The 20082-nt window shown below is 44.1% G+C and overlaps 1 protein-coding gene across 1 annotated transcript in view; it reads left to right on the top strand.

The window, feature by feature from the left end:
- The first annotated feature begins 2590 nt into the window (after positions 1–2590).
- LOC139172216 (eukaryotic peptide chain release factor GTP-binding subunit ERF3A-like) overlaps positions 2591–20082 on the top strand; it is an 18201-nt gene continuing 709 nt past the window's right edge. The window contains exon 1 of the mRNA XM_070761099.1: positions 2591–3241. Coding sequence (XP_070617200.1) covers positions 2834–3241 — 408 coding nt within the window. The 5' untranslated portion in view covers positions 2591–2833. The remainder of the gene's footprint in view (positions 3242–20082) is intronic.

The raw sequence follows: 20082 nt of genomic DNA on the forward strand, positions 1-20082 counted from the left end.
CGCCCCGGAAACAAAATAGGGAGAACCCGGAAGTATCCTGCATGGGGCAGGCGTGTTTTTTCGTGGTCGCCGAGGTTGGGGGGGGGGGGTCGGGGGGACTAGGGAAAGGGGCAGCCCCCTCCCCTCTCCAATCTCCGGGAAGGCCAGGATGAGCCATAAAAAAACAGAGCTGGAAGGGACCTTAAAGGACCCTGTCTGGAAGAGTACATAGACTGTCCTGCCCTAGCAGGGGTTTGGACTAGAAGACCTGCAAGATCCCTTCCAGCTTATGCTATGCTATGCTATGCCATACCCTATTCCTTTCTCTATTCTGTTCTCTAATTCTAGTTCTGTTTTGTCCTATTCCTTATTATATTCCATTCCATATTCTATATTCTTCATTCGATTATTCCGTTCTGTTCTCTTCTATATAAAGATTCTATTCTATTCTTATTTCTATTTCTAATTCTATCCTCTTCTAATATTCTTTTCTATTCAAAGATTCTATTCTATTCTTATGTCTCTAATTCTATTCTATTCTAATATTCTGTTCTATATTGTATATTCTTCATTCTATTATTCCATTCTGTTGTTCTGTCCTACATAAAGATTCTATTCAAAGTCTATTCTATTTTTATTTCTATATCCATTTCTAATTCTATTTATTCTAATATTCTATTCTATATAAAGATTCTATTCTATTCAAGGATTCTATTCTACTCAGAGTCTATTCTAATCTTATTTCTCTATTTCTAATTCTATTCTAATATTCTATTCTATTCTATATTGTATATTCTTCATTCTATTATTCCATTCTGTTGTTCTGTTCTGTTCTTGTCTTATTTCTACCGGTATATCTATTTCTAATTCTATTCTATTCTATATAAAGTTTCTGTTCTATTCAAAGATTCTATTCTTATTTCTCTATTTCTATTCTAATATTCTATTCTATATTGTATATTCTTCATTCTATTATTCTATTCTATTCTACTCTATTCTATTCTCTCTGTAGTCTAGTCTGTTTTCTCTCTATTCTTTATTCTATAGGTGAAACTTGAAAAGTTAGAATATTGTGCAAAAGTTCATTTATTTCAGGAATGCAGCTTAAAAGGTGAAACATAATATATGAGAGAGACTCATTACATGCAAGGCAAGATAGTTTGTCTGTGGAAGGAAGAATGAAGTGCTCAAAAATTCTCCCGGTAGACAGCTGCGTTGACTCTGGACTTAATGAAGTACAGTGGACCAACATGAGCAGATGGACATGGGTCCCCAAATCAACACAGACTGTGGAAACTTCACAGTAGACTTCAAGCACCTTCCTGTATGTGCCTCTCCTTTCTTCCTCCTTATTCTGGGTCCTTGGTTTCCAAATGAGATGCAAAAGTTTCCACAGTCTGTGTTGATTTGGGGACACATGTCATCTGATGCTGCACACCCCTTACTGACTTCTTAGGAATCGGGAGAGATCAACAGTGGATAGTCTAAGGGTAAAGTTTTGGGGGCTAGGTGATGATACTACAGAGTCTGGTAGTGAGTTCCATGCATTAACTACTCGGTTACTAAAGTTGTACTTTCTGCAGTTGAGTTTAGAACACTTTAAGTTTGTATCTGTTGTGTGCTCATGTCTTGTTGTGGTTGAAGCTGAAGTAGCCGTTGACAGGAAGGATGTTGTAGCAGATGATTTTATGGGCTATGCTTAGGTCGTGTTTAAGGCAACGTAGTTCTAAGCTCTCTAAACCTAGGATTGTAAATCTAGTTGTGTAGGGTATTCTGTTGCGAGTGAAGGGCTCTTCTAGTAAAGTATCTCTGGACATTTTCTAGAGTGTTTATGTCCGAAATGCGGTGTGAGTTCCAGACACATGAACTGTATTCAAGGATTGGTCTGGCAAAAGTTTACCGGACTAGAAGCTACATTGGATTAGGTTAACAACTCTTGAAGCCTTTTTGGCAATGTTATGTAGCTGTGATTTTTGTTAGCTGCCGAGAGTCCTGTTGGAGTGGTGCGGCATATAAATATCACTAATAAATAAATAAATATCACTAATAAGGATAAAATGCAAGAAAAAGACTTGTTTAAGTAAAGGCAAGTGAGAAATGAATCTAAAAAAAATAAGTGTAACCACTTTACAAACTTGCAAAACATTTTATTCTTCTCCTTCCTCAATCTCTCGCTTTTTAAATGCAATGTCCATCAAATACACCCATCACCATTCAACTCCCATTCCCTTGCCATAAAAGTACTTCTGATCTCTCCTTTGTAAACAGAAAAACAGAAATTTCCCATAGTTTCTTTACTCAGGAAGGGAGAAAGCAAGAGCGCGTGCGTAGGGAAAGGACCGCGCGATGGCTGCTGGGGATTGTTGTTTTTTTGCAGAGACGCAGAAAAATCCACGCCAGCGCGAAGGAAAGAGGGAGGGAGGGAGCGGAAAGAAAGGAAAAGCAGTGAGTTGTGCTTCCCGTGCAGACCGGCCTCCTTGTCTTCACACACACACTGCGTCGCGACGCCTTTCGGGAGTTGTAGTCATTGTCCCCGGCGGCGCCCACGTGCGGCAAGGGCGGACGCGCGGACGCCGGACTACCGAGCGGCGCAGAGGCGGCGCCTGCGCACGGAGGACGAAGCGTACGGCAACTGAGGGAGGCCATACTGCGTCGGGGCGGTGGGGCGCACGCGGAGCGTGGCCGGGAGCAAAGACCGGGGTCGCCGCCTCCGCCGCCGCCCGCTTGTCGCCGTCCGTCCTCTCCGCGCCTTCCCTCCCTCCCTCCCTTCCCCCGCCGGGGGAGGCACTTGGGCCGCGAAGACAGACTCGTGACGGGCCCGGGGAGGGGGGGCCCAGGCGGCCAGGCGCACAAAATGGAGGCGAACGGCAGCGGGAGCAGCAGCGACTCGGCGCCCGATTGCTGGGACCAGGCGGACCTCGAGCCCAGCAGCGGAAGCAACGCCGCCGCCGCCGCCGTGGACGAGGAAACCGCGGCGGCGGCGGCGGGGCCCGGCGCGGCCCAGCTGGAGTCCGAGGAGGAGCAGCTCCTGGGCGCGGCCTTCAGCCGGCACCTCAACGTCAACGCCAAGCCCTTCGTGCCCAACGTCCACGCCGCCGAGTTCGTGCCGGCTTTCCTGAGGAGCGGCCCGGGTCAACCCGCGCCGCCGCCGCCCCCATCGCCCCCGCCGGGCCTGCCGCCGCCGCCGCCCCCGTCGCTGACACACGGTGAGCTTACGGAACCGCCCGACACTGGAAAGGGGATCCTTCCCTCCGGGGCAGATGTCTAAAGCTTCCTCCTCCCCCGCCCAATTACGGCTGCCTAAGACCCCCCTCCCCCTTATTAAACACCTCTCCATTATCAAATCCGCAATTATTAAATATCCCCATTGTTAAACACCCCCATTATCATCCCCCATTATTGAACTCCCCCCATTATCAAATCCCCCATTATTAAACTCTCCCCATTATTAAATATCCCACATTATCAAACCCTCATTATTAAACACACCCATTATTAAACACACACACCCATTATTAAACTCTCCTCATTAAACACACACACCATTATTAAAAACACACATCCACTGTTGCCCAGGCAGTTCTTTGGGGATCCCTTCAATCTTTTATTCCCCCCCCCCTCTGCCCAGTTAGGCTGTCTAAGATCCCCTCCTCTCTCCCCCATGATTACCCTCTTCCTTGGGGGTTCAAGCAGTCTTCGGTCTTTTAACTAAACTAGAGAGGTCCCAACAGGCTGAAGAATTCTGGGAGTTGAAGTTCCCCCAGTCTTAAAAGTTGGATGCCCCTGGTTCAATTCTAGGAGTTGTTCCCCAAGTCTTGAAGTTGCCAAGGTTGGATAGCCCTGGTTCAGTTCTAGGAGTCCACTGGTCTTAAAGTCGCCAGGGTTGGAACACCTCTGGATCAGTCCTGGGAGTTGAAGCCCACCAGTCTTAAAAGTTAGACATCCCTGGTTCAATTCTGGGAGTTGAAGCTCAACAAGTCTTAAGAGTTGCCAAGTTTGGATAGCCCTGGTTCAGTTCTGGGAGTTGGGGACTCTTGAAGTTACCATGGTTGGATAGCCGTGGTTCAGTTCTAGGAGTCCACCAGTCTTAAAGTTGCCAGAGTTGGACACCTCTGGTTCAGTTCTCGGAGTTGAAGTCCCCCAGCCTTAAACGTTGGACACCCCAGTTCAATTCTGGGAATTGAAGCTCAACAAGTCTTAAAGGTTACCAAGGTTGGACCCCTCTGATCTATACCCAGGAGGAAGAATAGGTTGGCTGAGGACATCCTAGCTGGGAGATCCTTTTGCTCCCTTCCCTTCTGAGAATTAGACAGGTGGTTTTCTTGTAGGATTGCTTGACTGGTGTTTTCTTGGGCCTCTGCCAAGGTGGCATGATCGGAGGTGTGCTCCAAAACTCCCTGTAGGGAAACCCACAGCTTGACCTAGTTCTTACCATTTGGCCACCCTCGTCGGAAGGAGGAAGGTGGCAGGGATTTTTTTAAAAAGAAAGAAAGAAAGCAGAGTGACCCTTCTAGCCATCCCACCAGGAACGTCTCTGGTCATCAAGGCAACCTTCTCCAGGACTTCCTTCCCCTGGTAGGCAAAATTGTCTCTTAGAATCATAGAAGACTGACGGCAGAAAAAGACCTCATGGTCCATCTAGTCTGCCCTTATACTATTTCCTGTATTTCATCTTAGGATGGATATATGTTTATCCCAGGCATGTTTAAATTCAGTTACTGTGGATTTACCAACCACGTCTGCTGGAAGTTTGTTCCAAGGATCTACGACTCTTTCAGTGAAATAATATTTTCTCATGTTGCTTTTGATCTTTCCCCCAACTAACTTCAGATTGTGTCCCCTTGTTCTTGTGTTCACTTTCCTATTAAAAACACTTCCCTCCTGAACCTTATTTAACCCTTTAACATATTTAAATGTTTCGATCATGTCCCCCCTTTTCCTTCTGTCCTCCAGATTGAGTTCATGAAGTCTTTCCTGATACGTTTTATGCTTAAGACCTTCCACCATTCTTGTAGCCCATCTTTGGGACCCGTTCAATTAGTGACATGTGGACTTCAACACCCGCAATTCCTGAGCTAGCACGATTGGCTCAGGAATTCTGGGAGTTGAAGTCCACAAGTTATAGAAGAGCCAACTTTGCCTACCCGGCCCTGGGATGGTTTCAGAGTTCAGCCCTTGAGCGAAGCGGGCTGGGAGAGCCATCCCCGGGGATTCTGCCAGACAGGTTCCCCTGCTTGTGGTAGAAAGAGCATTCAGCCGTCTGTACCGGGGCGGCCGCGCCAAGGAATGACTCAGAGCAGCAAACATTCCCCCCCCCCATGGCCCATGATGCAATCTTGAAGGGTGGAGAGACGTCACCTTCCTTTTTGGCAGCAGAGAAAGGTGGTTGGTGGTGGAGGGGGATTATTTCCTGGTAGCTTCAACAGTTGCTGTGAAGAAGAACTTTCTTCATTCTTAAGCCACTTTTCTTGACTTTCCCCCCACGAGGCTTCTTCTTCTCCCTTTTGCTCTGAACCTCACGTGTCTTTTGAAATAAACTCAGGGAAATAAAGAGTCGAGCTCTCTTTTTTGGTGATCCAGGCGAGTTCAGTTACTACTTGCAGGCCAACGAGGCTCAGTGGGGCAAAGTGCAAAGAAAGGAGAAGAAAATTATTGGAGCTACCCCTAAGGCCTTTATTTGCAGGTAGAATTTCAAATCCATTAACTCCATCGTGAACAGGTTTAAGATTATAAAGCTAGTTTGGTGTAGTGACCAAGCTGCTGGCCTAAAAGCTAGGGCAGGGGTCCCCTAACTTTTTACACAGGGGGACAGTTCATTGTCCCCCGAACTGTTGTAGGGCCGGACTATAAAAAAAACCACTATGAACAAATCCCTATGCACACTGCACATACCTTATTTTAAAGTAAAAAACAAAATGGGAACATACTATTTAGAGGGGGGGGGGAAGAAATCTGAAATTCATATATGTTTATGTTTTGTTTTTAATTTTCTTTTGTTAACATCTGATTGGCTATACAAGGCTTTCTTATAGAAAAATGTATAAAGAAAGAAGGAAGCACTTTGGCATAATGATTAATAAGTTAGAAATATAATTGGTGGTGTACTTTTTGAAGGAAGATTAAAGAGGAAATTTAATTAAAAGAAAAGTATGTACCTGTGCTCCTGTCACTCACCTGTGGGCGGATAAATGGCCTCAGTGGGCCGCATGCGGCCCGCGGGCCGTAGTTTGGGGACCACTGAGCTAGGGGATCGTGAGTTCTAGTCCTGCCTTAGGCACAAAGCCAGCTGTGTGACTTTGGGCTCAGGGAAATAAAAAGTGCCGGGCTCTCTTTTGGAGGATCCAGGCGAGTTCAGTTACTACTTGCAGGCCAGCAAGTCTCAGGGGGACAAAGGGCAAAAGTGTTTTAAAAAGAGGAAGGGCAAGAAAAATAATGGAACAGCCCTAAGGCCTTTATTTACAGGTAGAATTTCAAATGAAATTAACTTCAATCCTCATCCTGCAGTGAAGAGACAGACTAGTAGGGGTGTCCTTAGGAATTGTGATGGGTTTAAGATTATAAAGCTAGCTTGGTGTAGTGACGAAGCTGCTGGCCTAAAAACTAGGGGATTGCGAGTTCTAGTCCTACCTTAGCGCAAAGCCAGCTGGGTAATTGGGCCAGTCACCAGGAAACAGAGAATTCTATTCCCGCCTTTGGCATGATAGCTGGTTAGGTGACTTTGGGCTAGTCCTCCTCTCTCTCTCTCTCTCTTAGCCCAACCCACCTCATAGGCTTTTTGTTATGGGGAATAGTAAGAGCAGGAATACTAAGTAGGTTCGCTGCCAAAAAGATGGGATTAGAGGGTTATTATATACAGTGTTCCCTTGATTTTCGCGGGTTCGAACTTCGTGAAAAGTCTACCACGGTTTTTCAAAAATATTAATTAAAAAATACTTCGCGTTTTCCCCCCCCATACCACGGTTTTTCCTACCCGATGATGTCATATGTCATCGCCAAACATTCGTCCACCTTTAATAATTTTTTTTTAATAAACTTTAATAAATAAACATGGTGAGTAATAATCTAAATGGTTGCTAAGGGAATGGGAAATCGCAATTTAGGGGTTTAAAGTGTTAAGGGAAGGCTTGTGATACTGTCCATAGCCAAAAATAGTGTATTTACTTCCACATCTCTACTTCGCGGAAATTCGACTTTTGCGGGCGGTCTCGGAACGCATCCGCCCGTATCACGTGGGCACACAGCATGTGCTTGCACAAGACCAAAAAAATTGACAAAAAATTCCCTCCCCCCCAAAATAGCCAAAATCAAGATGTGGCGCATGCGCAGTGCCGGAAACTCAGCTTCTGCACATGCGTGGAAGGGAAAAAAAATCCCCCCAAAAGATGGTGGCGTCCATGGACCTACAGAACCGGTTTCGTGATGTCATTGTGACATCAGTTTGCTGCCAGTTTGGGCGAACCAGGAGGAACGCACCTCCGATTTGCCAGGCAAGATGCCCAATAGACCAGGGGTTTACTTAGTAAAACATGTTACCAAATGCAATTATAGTTTTCATATAACCTGCCCAAACAAAAAAGGCATGTATTATAGTTTGATCTGACTTGTCTTTGGGAAAAAGTGATGGTTAAATTCAATGTTCTCTTTTAGGGATTTCAAAAAAGTTAACATAAAACTCTCCGATCATTCCAGCATTTTTGTACTAACTTTGTCTTATTGACTCCTCTTAGAATGTGCTCATAATGTTTTAGCCTACTCAGGTGCTTAGCCTAGGTTAGCCTGCCTGATGTTCTTCATGGGCTTTAAACTTCAACTTCCCAGATAGTCTAAAGCAGGGGTCCCCAAACTTTTTACACAGGGGGCCAGTTCACTGTCCCTCGGACTGTTGGAAGGCCGGACTATAAAAAACCCCTATGAACAAACCCCTATGCACACTGCACATACCTTATTTTAAAGTAAAAAACAAAATGGGAATGTACTGTTTAGAGGGGAGGAAAGAAGTCTGAAATTCATATATGTTTATGTTTTGTTTTTAATTTTCTTTTGTTAACATCTGATTGGCTATTTCTTGGCTTATAGAAAAATGTATAAAGAAAGAAGGAAGCACTTTGGCATAATGGTTAATAAGTTAGAAATATAATTGGTGTTGTACTTTTTTGAGGAGGGAATTTAATTAACTGAATGACAAAATTAGAAAAAAAACTTTTGCAACTTTTTTGATGATTGATATTAGCTCTTGTCACTCATCCGTGGGCCGGATAAATGGCCTCAGCGGGCCGCATGCGGCCCACGGGCCGTAGTTTAGAGACCGCTGGTCTAAAGGCACAAGAATGCTAGATTTAAAGTCTTAATATTTCTGCAGGCTACTAGTTTACTTTCCTGCCCCAATATAAATCCTATTTGACCTTTTGGGTATCAGTTTAAAGTGATGTCCTCAACATACATTCTAACTACTGTATGTTCCTTTTGCACTTTAATTACTTTATTATTGCTATTGAACATCTATACATAGTATGCCCGTACAACAAAATTGACATAAAGCCCAACACACATAACAATCTTAAATTCAGTTTGTCATTTTTTGCCCATCCCAGTATCTTTCAGTAAAGTGAGTGTGTTCCAGGACTGCTTCAATAAACACTGTCATCTTGTTGGCAGAAGGAAGGGTGCCTTCTCTGTTGTGGCCCCCATTCTCTAAAACAACCCCCCCCCCCCAAAAAAAAATATAAGGGCCCTGGGGATAAGGACTTTAGCCATGAAAGCCAGCTGGCTGATTCTCTCAAACCAATCAAATTCAGAAGATAGTTGTGGGGAAAATAGGAGAAGGGTGTTTTTTTGGACATGTTCATCACCTCGATTTCATACGTCATCGCCAAACTTTCGTCCACCATTAATAAATATTTTTTTAATAAACTTTAATAAATAAACATGGTGAGTAATAATCTAAATGGTTGCTAAGGGAATGGGAAATGGTAATTTAGGGGTTTAAGGGAAGGCTTGTGACACTGTTCATAGCCAAAAATAGTGTATTTACTTCCGCATCTCTACTTTGCGGAAATTCGACTTTCGCAGGCAGCCTCGGAATACATCCCCCAGCGAAAATCGAGAGAACACTGTACATCATTTTAGTCTGGGCTGTATGGCCGATGAAGTGTTTCTAGTTGGGTTTGTTTTTACAAAATTAGGTTTGTAACTGCTCAGTGTCCATTAGAGTTCTCCGGCTAATAAAATTTGAAATAAACAATTGTTTTGTCGGGCAGACTTTTCAGTAAGTTACTCTAGATATGTAAAGAAATCTATTGTATCTTGCAACAAGAATTGATTCTAAGTAAGGAAGACCTGATTAGCCAGCTCGCTCTCTCTCTTTATTTTTTCTCTTTAATGTCTGATTATCTGTAGAGCTGGTTCCTATGCTTATCAGGATTGTGCAAGCATTCTTCTGGAGACTGCCCAATCATGTCTATTAGTTATTTATTTATTTTAAATCTTTCCGGCATCTAAATGAGCAGTGAAACTTTGAATCCAACATTTCATTCAAGTTTGAGATTTCTGGCTTGTTATAACCCCCTATGGGTCTTTAAAATATTGGAATCCAGGACTTGGTGCTTTTATTAACTTTATTAAATATTTAGCAAACTGCTTGAAGGTGCCCTACTTTTAACTGTTGCTTCGGGGAGAAAGTCTCCAAGTGAGACCATTTATTTAGCTGCTTGCGTGCATTACCCTGTTGTTTGATCTCAACGAGACAGAATTCTTCCAAATGTTGTCTTTTGAGGGACATCCAAAAAGCATGAGTGACCATCTGCACACTTTCATTCCTGAAGATGTTTTGTGAAAAAGCCCTGTTTTAAATACAAAACCACTGATTTGGCATTTTGCAAGCTTTCTGAGTTCAAAATAAAAGTATTCTAAGTGGAAGCACCCCATTAGAATAGAATAGAATAGAATTCTTTATTGACCAAGTGTGATTGGACACACAAGGAATCTGTCTTTGGTGCCTATGCTCTCAGTGTACATAAAAGAAAATATACATTTGTCAATAATCATGAGATACAACACTTAACGATTGTCATACAGACTAAAAATGTTTCTAGAATGCACGAAGCCTCCGCTTCTCCCCATCTTTGCATTCCCAATGGAAGCTTTTGTGAAATTCCACGCATCTAACATTTTGCACAGCTCTGCCAAGTGCGAGGATAAGTAAACACACACGTTCGATTTTAGTCATTCCCATGGGCACAATTCTCAAGGCTAAAATAAAAACCTAGAACGAAGGTTAAGGATGCAGATATAAATCCTGTATGAGGGGTTTTTTATCCTGTTTTGCTAACTGGGGCCAGAAAAGGAGACTCTGGAAAGAGCAACTGGAGGCTAAGAAGAACAGTTACAGGAATTATTGGGTATTTCTGGCCTCATGAAAAGAAGGCCTAGGGGGTGACATGATTAGCAGGGTTCCAATATTGGAAGGGCTCATACAAAGACAAAGGGGTCAACCTATTTTCCAAAGCACCGAAAGGCAAGATGATAAAAAAAAAAACCCAAGGAGATCAACGAGAGATCCCACTTAGAATTAAGCAGAAATTTCCTGACAGTCTAAAGAATCAAAAGTTGTGAAACAGATTGTAGCTATTTTATCACTGGAGGCTTTCAGGAAGAGGGGTCTCCAACCTCGGAAACTTTTAAGCCTGGCAGACTTCAACTCCTAGAATTCCATAGCCAGCTTTTTTTTTTTTTTTTTTTTTAATGGATTTATATGCTGCCCCACTCTGGCAACTCGGGGAGGCTCACAACATATACGAACTATAAAATATGATAGCTAAACCTAATTAATTAAAACTGAATAAACTGGTCTAAAATCCCCTATTATGTTAAATAATAATAATAATAATAATAATAATAATAATAATAATTTATTGGATTTGTATGCCGCCCCTCTCCGTAGACTCGGGGCGGGTAACAACAATGATAAAAAACAACATGTATAATCCAATAATAAAAACAACTAAAACCCCCTATTATAAAACCAAACATACAGACAAACATGCCATGCATAACTTGTAATGGCCTAGGGGGAAGGGCTATCTCAACTCCCCCATGCCTGGCGGTATAAATGAGTCTTGAGTAGCTTACGAAAGACAGGGAGGGTGGGGGCAGTTCTGATCTCCAGGGGGAGTTGATTCCAGAGGGCTGGGGCCGCCACAGAGAAGGCTCTTCCCCTGGGGCCCGCCAAACGACATTGTTTAGTCGACGGGACCCGGAGAAGGCCAACTCTGTGGGACCTTATCGGTCGCTGGGATTCGTGCGGTAGCAGGCAGTTCCGGAGGTAATCTGGTCCAATGCCATGTAGGGCTTTAAAGGTCATGACCAACACTTTGAATTGTGACCGGAAACTGATTGGCAGCCAATGCAAGCCACGGAGTGTTGAAGAAACGTGGGCGAATCTTGGAAGCCCCACAATGGCTCTCGCGGCTGCGTTCTGCACGATCTGAAGTTTCCGAACACCTTTCAGAGGTAGCCCCATGTAGAGAGCGTTGCAGTAATGGAACCTCGAGGTGATGATTAAAAATCAACCATACCCATTCAAACAACAATCATACAAACATTCGTCGGCCAGGGGGCTAAGATCTAATCGCCCCAAGCGTGGTGACATAAATGAGTCTTAAGACTCTTGCAGATTTGCCATTAAGGGTGCCTTAGATCAGGGGTCATCGATCTTGGTAACTAAGTGGTGGGATTCTGGGAGTTGAAGTCCGCCAGACTTAAAATTGCCATGGTTGGAGACCCCTGGTATGAGGTCTGCTTGAGCAGAGGGTCGGACTAGATGACTTCCAAGGTCCCTCAAAGCTCTGTTATAAGTTACCCAAGGCAAGTTAGATACCATCTGGTCTACGCTGCAGAATTTGCAAATGTGTTTGCTGCAAACTCAGGATAGCAGCAGGCCTGTTGCATCCCTTTTACTCCCTGTTGGACGTCAGATACCGGTTTAATTGCTGAGCGCATTACTCCTGATGGCACATGAAAGGCATGTTATCAGGCAGCATGCAGAAACATGGGCTGTACCTCCGATAAGGGCGTGGAAGCATAGCCCTTAAACAGATTGGCATTGGGAGCCTCCACAGGTTGCAGAATAAGAGAGGATGGGATTTTCTCTCCCCCCGCCCCCCTTTAATGTTCCTTGGTAGGAGAAGAGACCCACGCAGCCAGAAATTCATCCCAAGTCGGAATTTTGGTATTTTCTGCTGTCCCATCGGCTAAATAAGCATTCCTCGCCTATTCAGGGTCAGTAAGTTGCTGACCGATTGTAACATGTTTTGTATGTAGATAGTCACCTGAAGATTACAAATGTGATTTTTCACCAAATAAAGTGCAATCAAAATCAGAGGCACAACTATGTGGCCCAGATGCTTCATTGGAACCTGTGCCACAACTACCACCTACCAGCGGCAAAGAACTGGTGGGATCCTAAACCTGAGAAAGAAGTTGAAAACAAACAACAGACTCAAACTCAACCCTGATAAGACAGAGTGGCTGTGGGTTTTGCCTCCCAAGGACAATTCCATCTGTCCATCCATTACCCTGGGGGGGGAGTTATTGACCCCCTCAGAGAGGGTCCGCAACTTGGGCGTCCTCCTCGATCCACAGCTCACATTACAGAAACATCTTTCAGCTGTGGCGAGAGGGGCGTTTGCCCAGGTTCACCTGGTGCACCAGTTGCGGCCCTATTTGGACCGGGAGTCACTGCTCACAGTCACTCATGCCCTCATCACCTCGAGGCTCGACTACTGTAACGCTCTCTACATGGGGCTACCTCTGAAAAGTGTTCGGAAACTTCAGATCGTGCAGAATGCAGCTGCGAGAGCTATCATGGGCTTTCCTAAATACGCCCATGTCACACCAACACTCCGCAGTCTGCATTGGTTGCCGATCAGTTTCCGGTCACAATTCAAAGTGTTGGTTATGACCTATAAAGCCCTTCATGGCACCGGGCCAGATTATCTCAGGGACTGCCTTCTGCCGCACGAATCCCAGCGACCAGTTAGGTCCCACAGAGTGGGCCTTCTCCGGGTCCCGTCAACTAAACAATGTCGGTTGGCAGGGCCCAGGGGAAGAGCCTTCTCTGTGGTGGCCCCGACCCTCTGGAACCAACTCCCCCCAGAGATTAGAATAGCCCCCACCCTCCTTGCCTTTCATAAGCTCCTCAAAACCCACCTCTGCCGTCAGGCATGGGGGAATTAAGATAATCTTTCCCCCTAGGCTTCTACAATTTATACATGGTATGTTTGTATTTATAATTGGTTTTATAACAAGGGTTTTTAGCTGTTGTAGTATTGGATTTTTACATTCTGTTTTTTGTCACTGTTGTTAGCCGCCCCGAGTCCACGGAGAGGGGCGGCATACAAATCCAATAAATAAATAAATAAATAATAAATAAATAAATAAATAAATAAACATGCTAAAATGCTTTGGGATTTTCAGATTCAAACTGACACAGTTTTAGAACACAATACACGGTTGTGAATTGTCGCCATACCAGTCGAATTGATGAGGAAAAAAATCGTAGCTGATATCAGGGTCTTAAACTACAATGACTCTGGCATAAACCAGTACAGCTGGTCCCAGTAGCAATCGGCACACTGGGTGCCGTGCCGAAAGACCTCAGACGGCATTTGAAAACAATAAACATTGACAAAATCATGATCTGTCAGTTACAAAAGGCCACCGTACTTGGATCTGCGCGCATCATACAAAAATACATCACACAGTCCTAGACACTTGGGAACTGTTCAACTGTTGATATTGTGATATGGAATCCAGCATATCAATCTCGCTTGCTCTGTATTAGATGTTTTTTTGTGTACTGTATGTGAATAAAATAATAATAATATGAGGAATCTACTAGTGGTTCTTCCAACTAATGAATGTTATTAAAAATATAAGCTTTCGTGAAGGGCGGCTCATTTGACCAGATGGAGGCAACATAGCTTACGAAAACTTGTTCCTTTTAGTAAAATTTGGGGAAAGTGCTGAATTCTTACCACCACCCCCACCACCATAATGACAGGTCTATACTCCTAGTGACTCTAAATAGACTCCATTTAATGCTTAGCTTTACCTTGGACCTGATTCAGTCATGAAAGGGAAGGTGATTCCTGTTTTTCTGCTTAGCTCATGTTTCTGTGTGTGCCTGTCTCTTTGGTGATGCCTGCTTCAGTCTCAGCAGAATGGCAGTTATAATTGACAACGTCGACCAGGGTAATTTGCTCACCCTGGCTCCTGCATTCCAAGAAAAAGGCACAAGTAGGAGAGGTTGCTTGGGAATTGTTCTGTCTGGGTCACTCCAGAAGCTATGACCAACACAAAAGGATAAGCCAGACACACCGGTAAAATTCAAATACAGTTTTCAAGAGAAACGAAGCCAACAGAAAATGTCCTTACAAAGCAGGAAAACACTGGGACTCCAAATAGATACACGAAGGCAATTGTCCATGCATCAGTATAAGATTCTTGCTGCCAAGACGAGGCTGTAGATAACAGACAGACACCTCCCACGGTTCTTCAAGACTGCTGGGCCACGAGCCAGGAACAGAAACGCCGAGAACACAATGCAGGTTACAGGAACTCCAAACTGATAACACTCCACATGGCTTCAAAAGCTTGCCTGCCTTATAAACCCTTCCCTGCTAATGAGGACCACACCCAAGCCCTGGTGTTCCTTATTCAATGCTGATAATATTTCCTCAATTGATCCTTCCTTTGATCTAAACGTCTCTGTCGCATGTCAATGACAGCTTGGGCTTCGTCACCTAATGACTCCAAAGACTCCAAACTACTGGCTGGGGAGAGCCCCTCCCCGGGGCTCCCATGCTGTTCTTCCTCGTCACATTCCTGACTGTACTCTCCCCCGTCCGACTGCTCAGCCCCCTCCTCTTCGCTGTCAGCCTCCTTCGGGCATGGAGCCAGCAGAGACGCAGCTGGTCTTTGATCTGCCTCAGACTGAACCACAACAGGAATGAAGTAACTTTTTCAGAGCGATGATTCCTAAAATTAGGAGAGAATCTCTCTATGTAGTCGAATCCCAGCGACCGATTAGGTCCCACAGAGTGGGCCTTCTCCGGGTCCCGTCGACTAAACAATGTCGTTTGGCGGGGCCCAGAGGAAGAGCCTTCTCTGTGGCAGCCCCGACCCTCTGGAACCAGCTCCCCCCGAGATTAGAACTGCCCCCACCCTCCCGGCGTTTCGTAAGCTCCTTAAAACCCACCTCTGCCGTCAGGCATGGGGGAACTGAGATAACTTCCCCAGGCCTATACTGTTTATGTATGGTATGTTGTGTGTATGTTTTCTTAAAATTATGGGTTTTTAGTTTTAATTATTAGATTTGTGTTGTACATTGTTTTTTTCTATTATTGTTGTGAGCCGCCCCGAGTCTGCGGAGAGGGGCGGCATACAAATTTAGTAAGTAAGTAAGTAAGTAAATAAATAAATAAATAAATAAATAAATAAATAAATAAATTAGACCCAGCCCATGGCTAGCTGAAAGTTACACATATGCCGGCTCCTATTGAAAACTGCCCATACCTATGTATGTAGTTACCGGTGTGGGTGGGTGTCACATAATGTCTTTGAGGGTGGCAATTAAGAAGGGTCCTCGATTTACAACCATTCCGAGTTTCAATAGCACCTTCCTCTCCCTATTTCCCCCCTAATAACAAGTCATCCAGGCGGCTGCTGTGGCTACAGCGGAATTTGAACTCACAGTCTCCTAATTTCTAGCCCGGTGCTTTAACCACTAGCCAAACTGGCAAGTTTGGGAATCTTGACTTTATAAAAACTATTTCAGCCCAGGCTTTACATTTACATGCTTTTTTGTTCTTTCAAAAACACTTCTAACCTGTTCGAAAGGTTTGGAATTTGTGTTTTTCCTTTTGCCTCAATTCCTGGCAATTGCAACAGAGGTGGGTTCCTATCGGTTCTAACTGGTTCTTTAGAACCGGTAGTAAACTGTGGTGATGTCACAGAGCTGGTTCTGTCGGTGCTGCTCCATGGGCGCCGGCATCTTATTTTTGGCTTCTGCGCATGCAGGGTGCAATGCGCATGGAGCCACACAGCGCAAACCAGCGGCGAGCTAAGATAGAACCCTCTCCCTGAATTGCAGTTTTGTTAGCAACATTTTAAGAAGGATTTTTCTTTGGGCTGAGAAAGAATAACCTACTTAAAAAAATAAATCAGAATTGCGTTTTAAAAAACCTGATCTACCAATCATCAAAATAACCAGGACTTTCCTTCTCCAGCAAAAGCATAAACCTTCCATTTGTTCTTGAACATCTTATGACCTTCCCTGGAACATCAGATTCTCCCTCGAGTTGTAACAACATGTTCCACAACTTTAAAAACACCACCACCTAAATGATGTACTAGTCACTGCCTCAGATTAGCGGCTGAAACAATATTGCTCAGCAGTCTGATCTAAATTTCCATGTTCAGTGTTTAATTTCACTGGTGTCCTGACAACTATTCCTTATTTTTATAGTAGAACTGTTGTTGGTTTTCATGTGTTGTTGTTGTTGTTGCTATCATCTGTCACATCGATATAAAACTGAGAGTAATGTGCTTTGATGACTTTGTGTAATCCTCACAAGCTTCATCTGTCCGTCCATTACCCTGGGGGGGGGAACTACTGACCCACTCAGAGAGGGTTCGCAACTTGAGCGTCCTCCTCGATCCACAGCTGGCATTGGAACATCATCTTTCGGCTGTGGCGAGGGGGGCGTTTGCCCAGGTCTGCCTGGTGCACCAGTTGCGGCCCTATTTGGACAGGGAGTCACTGCTCACAGTCGCTCATGCCCTCATCACCTCGAGGTTCGATTACTGCGACGCTCTCTACATGGGGCTACCTCTGAAAAGTGTTTGGAAACTTCAGATTGTGCAGAACGCGGCCGCGAGAGCCATCGTGGGGCTTCCTAGATTCGCCCACCTTTCTGCAACACTCCGTGGCCTGCATTGGCTGCCGATCAGTTTCCGGTCACAATTCAAAGTGTTGGTTATGACCTTTAAAGCCCTGCATGGCATTGGACCAGAGTACCTCCAGAACCGCCTGCTACCGCATGAATCCCAGCGACCGATAAGGTCCCACAGAGTTGGCCTTCTCCGGGTCCCGTCGACCAAAAAATGTTGTTTGGCGGGCCCCAGGGGAAGAGCCTTCTCTGTGGCAGCCCTGGCCCTCTGGAATCAACTCCCCCCCCAAAGATTAGAATTGCCCCCACCCTCCCTGTCTTTCGTAAATTACTCAAGACCCATCTATACCGCCAGGCATAGGGGTGTCCCCCAGCCTTTTTTTTTAATATCTATGTTCGGGTATGTACTGTATATGTTGTTTGCTTTTTTAAATATGATAGGTTTTTATGTGCTTTTTAACATTAGATTTGTTTTCGTTGGAATATTGTTTTATTATTGTTGTGAGCCGCCCCAAGTCTTCGGAGAGAGGCGGCATACAAATCTAATAAATTGAATTGAATTGAATTGTGAGATGGATTTGGCTGACCCATGGGGTGTCACCCACTGAGCATCATCTTGGGGTTTTGAATCTGGATCTCCCTGAGTCTTTCCCCACCATAGCTGCATGTGTTTATATACATGTCTTTAGCTGCATGCATTTAGCCGCTCTGAGTACCAAGGTATTGGGCGGCATAGAAGTCTAATTAATTAAATAAATAAAAATATAGAACGTACCCTATTTTTCCAAGTATAAAACACGCCTTTCTCCCCTAAAAGGGGCTCAAAATTTGGGAGTTTTTCCAAGCTTTTTTTCCCCCAACCCTAACAAAGCACTAACCATCTTCCTGGTTCTTGCCTGCTTGCAGACTTTTTCCTCCGAATAAGGTTTTTTTCCAGGCCTAAGTCTTTGCAGGCTTTTTTTAATCACTGTTTGCTCCGAATAAGATTTTTTTCAGTCCTAACCAGGGGATAAAATAATGTGCTGAAGCTGACCAGACTAAGGATGCTAGCCAGGTGAATACCTGGTAGGTAGATTTCCCCCCTATTTTACTCCTCAAAAACTAAGGTGCATCTTATGCTCTGGTGCATTCTTATGCTCTGAAAAATACGGTATGTGTGTCCATTTATTAAATTCTGAAAACAAATAGGAATATTATCCTTGGATGGTCTAAAAATGGAGGACGAGCTTCAATTCAAACTCAAGTTTTTGAGTCCGTTTGCTGATCTTACATAGAAACATAGAATACTGACGGCAGAAAAAGACCTCATGGTCCATCTAGTCTGCCCTTATACTATTTTTTGTATTTTATCTTAGGATGGATCTATGTTTATCCCAGGCCTGTTTAAATTCAGTTACTGTGGATTTACCAACCACGTCTGCTGGAAGTTTGTTCCAGCAGACGTGGTTGGTAAATCCACCTGGAGCAAGCCGATGCTTTTTTACAAGTTTCTTAGGACATTGTCCAGTATTTGTTCAAAAAAAGTTCCTCTGCAAAGAGAATGGAAAGTTTGAAGTATTTATTGCAGTCGGGTTGTGCAAGAGTCACAAACAGAACTTACTTACAGAATTATTTGGAGTCTTCGGAGAGGGGCGGCATACAAATCCAAATAATAAATAAATAAATATAAATAAATAAATATTTGTAGCACGGCCCCTTCTAATATGTCACACACACTTCTTGCCCTTCATCAGAGCTGATGCAACTTTTATTCTGTTTCTTCCAAAAGAACATGAAGTCATAATTCTCCTGCCTTGGGACATTGTCAAGAATTAATTCCACCAAACTGGTCCCTAGCGCCAAAAAGGTTGGGACCGCTGGTCTTCTGCCATGGCGGGGGGTTGAACTAGAAGACCTCCAAGGTCCCTTCCAACCCCGTTATTCTACTCCTGATGTTCTGTGATGATTTCTCTTGAGGAACACTAATGGGTAGTCTGCTTTGAACAGAAATTATTATTATTATTATTATTATTATTATTATTATTATTATTATTATTAATTGATTGATTGAATTTATATGTCACCCCTCTCCAAGGACTCGGGGCGGCTTACAACATATCAAAGCAACAACTATACATCTAAATAAATCCAATTAATATGGCTAAGAATTGTTAGGAATAGGGCTTTGAGCCTGATTCACACGCCGGCGTAAGTCAGTTGGGTAGGTTTTTGCAAGCCACGCTAGCAGATAAATTGGCCACAGAGAAAAGCGCAGACCATGATTTATTTTATTTATTTATTTATTTATTTATTTATTAGATTTGTATGCCGCCCCTCCGAAGACTCGGGGCGGCTAACAACAATATGAAAAGACAATGTAACAAATCTAATATTAAAAGCAATCTAAAAAACCCCAATTTAAAAAACCACTCATACATACAAGCATACCATATATAAATTCTATAAGCCTAGGGGGAAGAGAAATTTCAATTCCCCCATGCCTGATGACAGAAGTGGGTTTTAAGGAGCTTGTGGGGGCAACTCTGATATCTGGGGGGAGCTGGTTCCAGAGGGTCGGGGCCACCACAGAGAAGGCTCTTCCCCTGGGTCCCGCCAAATGACATTGCTTAGTCGATGGGACCCGGAGAAGGCCAACTCTGTGGGACCTCACCAGTCACTGGGATTCGTACGACAGAAGGCGGTCCCGGAGATCTTCTGGTCCGATGCTATGAAGGGCTTTATAGGTCATAACCAACACTTTGAATTGTGACCGGAAATTGATCGGCAACCAATGCAGACTGCGGAGTGTTGCTGTAACATGGGCATATTTGGGAAAGCCCATGATAGCTCTCGCAGCTGCATTCTGCACGATCTGAAGTTTCCGAACACTTTTCAAAGGTAGCCCCATGTAGAGAGCGTTACAGTAGTCAAACCTCGAGGTACTTCAGTGAGCAGTACTGTAGTGAAATTTGGTTTTTTTCCCTCCCTGTTCAAAGGCAGGCATAAGAAAGAGGTTGGATGTGTTTAATTTCATGCTCTGAACCATGTTGGGGGAAATGGATGGTCTTTTAGGTGTTACTTAGCGGCAACACCCCTGTAGCCCTAACCAAGATGGCAAATTACGAGGAACACTGGAAGATATAGTTCAGCAACATCTAGAGAAGCAAGTTCCACG

The sequence above is a fragment of the Erythrolamprus reginae genome, chromosome 9, assembly GCF_031021105.1.
Source record: "Erythrolamprus reginae isolate rEryReg1 chromosome 9, rEryReg1.hap1, whole genome shotgun sequence".
Lineage (NCBI taxonomy): Eukaryota > Metazoa > Chordata > Lepidosauria > Squamata > Dipsadidae > Erythrolamprus > Erythrolamprus reginae.